At 40.2% G+C, this 9,034-nt stretch overlaps 2 protein-coding genes across 2 annotated transcripts; both read left to right on the top strand.

Annotated features, from left to right (window-relative positions):
• Positions 1–627: 627 nt before the first annotated feature.
• Positions 628–2,137, top strand: LOC141021749 (uncharacterized). Its single transcript, XM_073497607.1, has 2 exons — positions 628–974; positions 1,684–2,137. Exons 1-2 carry the CDS (start codon positions 628–630, stop codon positions 2,135–2,137), a joined length of 801 nt encoding a protein of 266 aa, XP_073353708.1.
• Positions 2,138–4,415: 2,278 nt separating this feature from the next.
• Positions 4,416–5,894, top strand: LOC141021748 (uncharacterized). The gene is made up of 2 exons (XM_073497606.1): positions 4,416–4,762; positions 5,474–5,894. Exons 1-2 carry the CDS (start codon positions 4,416–4,418, stop codon positions 5,892–5,894), a joined length of 768 nt encoding a protein of 255 aa, XP_073353707.1.
• The last annotated feature ends 3,140 nt before the right edge of the window (positions 5,895–9,034 follow it).

Here is a 9,034-nt window from a genome sequence, read left to right as displayed (position 1 = left end):
AATGAAAAACTAATTTATCTGTAAAAAATACATTCAAAGATTATCTGGATATAAACAATCCTTTCAAAAAAAATTGTTTCCACACATAGTCTGACTGGTATTTGGTAAGTTATGTTACACTACAATCACCAGTCCAATTACCGTAGTAGAGGACTACAAACCTCCATCATCACCAACCCTGACACGTGCAAGTGGGATAAGCAGCTGATAAGTACAGCTTGATAAGACGGATCAGTGCGATAGTAAAATGCCATCATCACCGACCCTGAGACGAGTAAGTGGGATAAGCAGCTGGTAAGTACAGCTTGACAAGACTACTCAGTGTGACCAGATTAATACCCTGGCTAACAAATTGGCTTGGACGGTTGGTTCTTCCAGGCCACCGCCCACGCCACCCACTGGGCAGTTGCCACAAGGGACTGCAAACGGCGATCCCACGCCACTACACCCACTACACCCACGGCCTCGACGAACCGCCTCCCACACATCCCCGTCGACGCACTGCAAAATACCCCATTCTCTTCCATCTCCGCCTCATTCCTAGAAACCACCATTGCTGCTTCCATCTCCACTGCAGACAAACCACAAACTTCTCTCTCCCAAGCCCACAGTCGCTGGAGGATGGCGATGGCGGAGGAACAGTCCGCCAAGCGTCATCATGGCGAGACATCGGACAAGAGCAACAACCTCGTCGAAGTTCACGTCCCGGGTGAGATGCGCGAGTACACCAAAACCCTTACAGGGGTTGAGCTCCACGGCAAGGAGATGCTGGAGATTGTCTGCACTAGCGAACCAGACAAGGCCGACGAGATGATCTCCAGGCTCTGGAGGAAGGTTGGCGGCTCACATCGTAGGATCGTCGGCGTTGGTGTGCACTACACCAGCGAAGATGAACCTCCCCAGATGGTAGCAGTCCTGCAGTTGTGCGTTGAGGAACTCTGCTTGGTGTACCACATCGCAGCGGCCACAAAATGGTGACCCATCCTACTCATTTGCCCTGTTTGGTTCATCTGTTTAATTAGTACAGTATCCTAAAACTTTCATCAAACTTGTTTCCCAACTAGATGTACTAGTGTGGTTTGTGAAACTGGATGCACCATTGCATTTTCTCAAGTAGATAAATGTATTTTTGAACCCGATGCACTGGATTACTATTTGGAAAATCTAGCAGAAGATTAATTTCTGAAGTTGATGTTCTAGTGTAGTTTCTGATGTTGATCCGATAGTGTAGTTTATGTACTCGATGTATTAAAAAGATGTTTATGAACTTGATGTAGTGAAGTATTTTCTGAATTTGGTCTAATGTTATTTTCATAAGCAAAAAACTAAGGACTTGGTGAAGCACTGGTTATGTGTTATCCTATTCAACAAAAGTAAACTAAACTAGTACTAAAGCAGCACATACAACATTGACTGAAACTATGTATAATCCAAAAATAAAAATAACATGATGCACTTGAATTTAATTTCAGAACTTTGTTTACTAGTTTCTGAAGTACATTCATCCATTAATTATGCTATATAAGCATCTACTTCATGGATTCATCGCTTGTAAAACAAAACAAAAATGAATAATTGAAACATCAAAGTAATGCTAATTTTCAAAATGTCTCTCCCCCTGCAGGCCCAACGCCTGAACGAGATGCTGCAGCATGAGAAGTTGTTCACATTTTCCGGTTTCAGCATTGAAAGCGACAAAGAGAAGCTGAGGATGTCTGGTTTGGAGATCAACCGCAAGAAGTACATCGACATTCAGCGGCTGTGGAGAGTTCCATACACTGGAAAGGAGTACGACTCCTTGACTGATGTTGCAGCCAGCATCACCCACCCATTCTATAAAGGCATGAAGAAGAACATCAACATGCAGGAAGACCACAAACTGTGGGGGATCAGCCCGCTGCCAGACAACATCATCGAGTACGTAGGAGTAGATGCGTACGCCGCGTACAAGTCATGGAGCATGATCGACAACATCACAAATGGTTGGGAAACTGCAAAAGTGCGGGAGGGTGATAACTACTACGACCGCACCTTTTGGGGATCAAGATACATCAAAGCACTGCCTTCATTTTGCTTCCTCTTGTGCTTGCGTTTTATCTTATTGTTTCAAATTCTTAGTTTGCTCTTGTTGGGTTGAACCAGTATGATAATGCCGTGCTTGTCATGGTTGAACAAGTTTACTTATGTCATCAAGTACATTGTTTTGCTTATCTCATTATACAAGTTTGGTAGCTTCGTATTTTGTTAATCCATCATTTCAAATTCAAAGTAGCTTCTGAATGGAACTTTGTGGCTGCTCTAAAGTACTAGTTATGAAGCAACTAAGCACACAACGTTGTTCCAAGTGTAGTTTCAATTCAGTATTGTATAGAAAACATAATGTTGAAAACAATCAGTACAATTTGAGTTGCTTAACAATGCTTCAAAAGTTGAAGCAGAAATTCTTACTACTTCATGTACTATTCTCATTCATATGTAGCTACTAGAAAATTAACAAGTGCTACAACAAAAAAAGTTGAGAAGCATCAGCACACACTAATGTTGGTCACTTGCAGACTAAGAATGACAGTACTAGTACACTTGATCGGACAGTACATACTTACTACAATAAAAAGCACAAAGAAGCATCAGTTCGTAATCCCCCTTAGAAAATGTCAGACTAAGAACATAAGTGCTACTATGAATGGACTATCAGTACAACTTAGTCTACATGCAAGTACCATAGTGCTGAAAAATGATACCAGAAGACCCTTGAGAATAATCACAAAAACAAAAACAAAAAATAAGGCAAAACAATCAAATGAAAAAGATAACACTTACACAAAACTCACATGAACTAGAACAAAAAGTATCAGCCCAAGTTACTGGCGGAGTCAAGTACTAGATTCAAACAAACAAAAAAGTAAAAATTGACCGCCCAAGGACAGGCGCAGGCCCTAACGCTGCTAGATACTTGAACTCGAGCCCGTGGGTGAATCCCTAGTAATCTGAACAACGCAGGGCCGACGGACCAGGGCCCACAGGTCACGACAAAGGGCGAGCGCCGTGTATAAGCGCTCAGGTAAGTATTCAAAGGAGTTCGACCAGTGAGCCTCGGCCGCGCTTATAAACAGGTCTAGAGCCCCTCGACTAGCGAGGTGGGACTAAACCCAGAGCACACGCACATCCAGCAGGAAAACGGCCCAATAGCCTCCATCGTCTACAAACACCCCACCAATAAGCCCAGTTAAACAAACCAGAGCGCGGGGCAAAGAAATATAAACTACAAGAAAAATGTTTGAAATTGAAAGTATAGAAGTTCACATACTAGTTCGCAGGCAATAACTTTAAATACGAAAAATATAAATAAAAGTAATTTTAGCTCTCCACCACAGATGATAAAAAAGGGATAAAATATGATACAAAAACAATGAAAGTCTAAAAAGTAGAGAACTTAATAGCCTATCTGTTAAATGTACATAATTTAAAACACCGAATTAAATATTACTTTCAAGTTCAACTACTAAAATGCAAGAAGTTCAAGTAGATAATGTTTGTCAATTATGCAAAATTTCTTATTTATATAAAATCGGACTACTTCAACTACTGAAATGCAAGAAGTTCAAATAGATTTTCTTTGTCAATTATGTTATATGTATTATTTATATAAAATCTGTCCACACCTCCACGAACGATTTCGTCGTAAATAATCTCAACCCCCCCCCCCCCAAACTCAATTCAAACATACATATGGCATCAGTACTAAAAAAGCTGGAACAATCAGGCCACTCACACAACTGTGACACCAACTTTTAAAACCGTATGCTGTATGAAATTACAATTCAGTTCACACAGCACTAAATCATAAGTGCACTAAAATGAGAATACAAAAACTATAAAGGCCTAACTTAGGTTGGGACACATGAAAATAAAATAAGTCCCAGTTTTGAGCAACAACTCCCAGGGCACTGAAAAATGTTTTGAGATCGACTAGTGTATAAGACTTCAGTGGAAAAACAATACTTAACATCCACACGGAAAAACATCACAAAGCATACGTCACTTAAATAGTGCAAAATGCCATCATCACCACCCCTGAGACGTGCAAGTGGGATAAGCAGCTGATAAGTACAGCTTGACAAGACTACTCAATGCGACAGTAAAAACCCTTGGCTTGGACGGTTAGTTCTTCCAGGCCACCACCTGCGCCACCCACTGGGCGGTTGCCACAAGGGACTGCAAACGGGGACCCCCGCGACCACTACACCCACGCCCCCGACGAACCGCCTCCCACACATCCCCGTCGACGCGCTGCAAAATACCCCATTGCCTTCCATCTCTGCCGCATTCACAGAACCACCATTGCCGCTTCCATCTCCACTGTAGACAAACCACAAACTTCTCTCTCCCAAGCCCACAGCCGCTGGAGGAGGGCAATGGCGGAGGAACCGTCCGCCAAGCGTCATCATGGCGAGACGTCGGATAAGAGCAGCAACCTCGTCGATGTTCACGTCCCCGGCGAGAAGCGCGAGTACACGAGAACCCTCACAGGGGTTGAGCTCCACGACAAGGAGACACTGGAGATCGTCTGCACCAGCGAACCAGACAAGGCCGACGAGATGATGAGCAGGCTCAGGATGAAGGGCGGCGGCTTGTATCCGAGCTTCATCGGAGATGATGTGGAGTACACAAGCGAAGATGAACCTCCATGGATAGTAGCAGTCCTGCAGTTGTGCGTCGAGGAACTCTGCTTGGTGTACTACATCGCAGCGGCCACAAAATGGTAACCCATACTACTGTTCATTCATCGGTTGTACTAGTATTGCTCCCTAAAAATTCCATTCAACTTGTTTCCCAACTAGATGAACTACTATAGTTTGTGAAGTGGATGTATGAGTACATGTTTCTCAAGTTACATGCATTTCTGAAATTGTGAAGTGGATTGTTTCACCAGATTAGCATTTGAAACTGATGCACTGGATTAGCATCTGAAAAATGTTTCACCAAGTTAATTTCTGAACTTGATGTACTAGCATAGATTTTGATCTCGATGCACTAGTATAGTTTATATAATTGATGTATGAAAACATGTTTGGTGAAGTGGTATAGGTCCATATCTTGATGCACATGTTTCTCAAATTAATTTCTGAACTTGATATAGAATTGATGCACAAAGATGTATTAAGCACTTGTATAGGTCTTTTATTCAACAAAAAAGAAAACTAAACTTGAAGCAAGCAGCACATATATCATTGACTCTGGTAAATAGGTTCTTGAATTTGGTGAAGCACTGAAGATAGCAAAAAAGAAAAATAACATGTTTTAGTTGAATTTAATTTCATGACTTTGTGTACTAGTCTCTGAACTACATTCATCCATGACTTGTACTATATAAGCATTTACCTCATAAATTATCACTTGTAAACCAAAAAGCAGGAGAATTAAATCTTCAAAAAATAACACTAATCTTCAATATGTGTCTCCCCCCTTGCAGGCCCAAGCGCCTCAAACAGTTCCTGCAGGAGGAGAAATTGTACACATTTGCCGGTTTCAGCATTGGAGGTGACAAGCGGATGCTGAACAAGTCTAGTTTGGAGATCAACCCCAACAACTTCATCGACATGCAGTGCAAGTGGAAAGTTCCAACCACCAACAAATACTACGACTCCTTGGCCGATGTTGCAGGCAGCGTCATCCACCCATTCTACAACGACATGAAGAAGAAGATGGATATGAAGGATGACCACAAACTGTGGGGGACCAGCCCGCTGCCGGACGAGCTCATCGAGTACGCAAGAATAGATGTGTACGCCACGTACAAGTCATGTAAGATAATCGACAACATCGTGACAGGTTGGGATATTTCAAAAGAGCAGGAGGTTGACCCCTACTACCACTGCAACTTCACGGGATGAAGAGGCATGAAAGTTTGCCTTCGTGTTGCTCGCGCTTCTGCTTGTCCTTAATCTTGTTGTTTCAGATTTGTAGTTTGCTTTTCATTATGTTGAACAGCTTGCTTATGTCATGTGTGTAAGGGTTTGAACAACTTATGTCGTCAAGTACATCGTTCGCTTATGTCATTACACAAGTTTGCTAGATTCCTATTTTGTTTATCCATCATTTGAAGTTGAAGTAGGTTGTGAATGAAACTTGATGGCTGCTATGCAGCACTAGTCATGGAGCAACAAATCACACATGGATATTTTCACAAAAACAGTGGCAGACTAAGGACGACAACAAATAGTAGTCTTGGGACGCTTAGTACAGCTTATACATGTACGGTAGTACTATAACACTAAAAATCAGTTTTTAGTTTAAGAAGAACACTAAAAAGAGTAAGTTTCCGCCGAGGACAACATTCAGTACTAACAGCATCATGCTAATAGTAGTTAGAAAATTACTAAGTACTGCAACAGGAAAAGCAAAGAACCACCAGTACGTATTTCCTAGTCACTAGCATGCTAGGATTGAAAGTACTGGTACACTTGAACACACAGTACATTCATTCTACAAAAATAAAAAGGAACGGGAAGCTTCAGTTTGCATTCCCTAAAACAGTGACACACTAAGAATAACAGTAGTAGTGCAACTGAAATCTCACTACAACTTAGTCTATACGGCAAGTACTATGATGATACCAAACATTGCCTTGAGAAGAACCACAACCTAGAAAAAAGAAGGCCAAAACTAAATTAAAAAGATATCAGTTCGACCAAGGAGAAAAATCACAAGAAAGACAACAGAAGCATCAGCCCACATTCACCAGTGAGGTACTAGTTTCAAACAACACAAAAAAAGAGCAAAGTACTAGTACAATCGAAATCTCTGTACAACTTAGTTTATTCGGTAAGTGCTATGATGATACCAATTAATGCCTTGAGAAAGAAGGCCAAGACTCAACCAAATAGATTACAGTTCAACCAAGGACAAAAATTAACAAAAAACAAACAACAGAAGCATCAACCCACATTGACTAGTGAACTAATTATGAACTTCATACGGCTATCCATTAAATGTAGCTAATTTAAACTAGTGCTTTAACTTTTACTATGAAATTCAACTACTAAAATTCAAGAAGTTCAAACAAAAATTTGGCTCTCAACTTTTGCTAAATTTCTTATACTTAAATAAAATATGGCTAGAGATCACGTAGCAACTTGGTTGTAAATAATTTCAATCCCAAAAAAAACTCCAGTTCTAATACATTATATGAAATTAGTTCTACATAATAAGGAAGCATCACTCCACTCACGCTAGATCCACAAGTGCTATCATGACACCAAATTTTAAAAGCCTTACGCTGAATGAGATTACAATTCAGTACTAACAGAACTATACTACAAGTACAAGAAAAGAGGGTACAAAAACTATAAAGGTCCAACCTAGGTTGGGACAGATGAAAATAAAATAAATGTCACTTTTCCAGCAACAACTCGTAATGACATTGGAAAAAGGTGTTTTCAGTTCAACTAGTTTATAAGACTTCAGTACAAAAAATAGAACTTAACCAAAACGAATTCCCGATGAAACATACACAAGTGAAACAGCTATTCAATCACACTATCATCATGGAAAAAATGTTTGTTAAACATTGTGCCACACTTAAACACAACACAAAATATACCAGTTATTACATAATACTTGACAAGACATCCAAACACCACAAACAAAGCCTACAATGCTTTCAAGAGATATATCACACAACTATCCATTTCACTACGCAAATGATGACCATTTCTTCTATGCACCAGGAGCCAAAGCCTGAACCTGCTTGGGGAGCTCCATCACCAGAAGCTGGTTATTCCGGTTGAACACAATTCCATACAGATCCTCAGTGTTCCAATCAACAATACGAGGCTGCAAAACAATAAAACAAATTATCAAAAATCATGACACATAAAAAGAAGAATACACAATCAGCCAAACACAGAGAAGTGAAAAGCTCAACTAGAACCCACGTCATTATTTTGAATGTTCTCAACGATCTTTTCACCATCATAGGATCCCGCATACTTCAGAGTATAATGGCCACATTCATTCGCCCCTTGAAGTGGAACCTTGACAAATGTTGGTTTCTTTGCAAAAACCTCCCATTTGGGCTGCTTGCTCGCATTGTACTGAGCATCACCATACACAACCTTTAATACTTGGACCAATCTAGAGATCTGTAAAAAAAGAAAAGAAACCACACATTTTTAGGTATCAGAAAAGCAGAAACAAAGATGCGGAAAAATTAATCCAGTACAGATAATAAATGTCACTCACAAACTTCTCGCAGTCTTTATGATAGGCGTTCTTTGAAGGACGATGGTTCTTCGGATAAGGTAAAGAGTCAAGGATGTCGATGCTTCTTCGGTACCGATTCATGCCATATAAGGAAAAGTGGTTCACTTTCTTATCCTTTGGTAAAATCATAGGTTTGAATAGAGGCATCATGATCTAAAAACAAATGACCAAAAAAGAGATATTAAATATTCAAAATAAAAACCAGCATGAGAACAAACAAATAAAACCAAAAATCAGCTAGTAGATTCACAAGGTCGGCACTGAGCAAGTCTTACTTATCTTTAACATAGCTCTTGAAATCTCTCGCTGCACTCTCCACATTAAAATTTTTATTTTCATCACCATAAAACGTATAGTCAAGCACAACCTGCAAAAAAGCCAAAAAAGAAATAGAAGGGGAAAAGGATCAACAAGCAAAGTATTATTAAAACTCGTAAAACAATAGGCAGTCTTGTTTAACACAAACAAACCATCTGATTGATTACCGTGATGAAATATGGACTCAGCAATACCCTTTTTCCGGACGCAAAATCAGCATTTCTCTCGGGATCATTCTTCCAATCATCAATGAGGAAGTCCATTACATCACCCTCCATCATTTGCCCAGGTGCAAAAACTTCCCAGATGCGTTTCCCAGTGAAGCTAGTTACGCTTTCATCAGGCTAAGGTATCATTGAGAATATATTCCTCCAGCACACACAAGAACAAAAAGTAGGGGAAGCAAGATAAGGCATTCATAGAAGTTCAAGTTGTATAAAAAGCAACAGTT

This window comes from Aegilops tauschii, chromosome 4, assembly GCF_002575655.3.
Source record: "Aegilops tauschii subsp. strangulata cultivar AL8/78 chromosome 4, Aet v6.0, whole genome shotgun sequence".
Taxonomy (NCBI): Eukaryota; Viridiplantae; Streptophyta; class Magnoliopsida; order Poales; family Poaceae; genus Aegilops; species Aegilops tauschii.
This window is presented reverse-complemented; position numbering and strand designations above follow the sequence as displayed.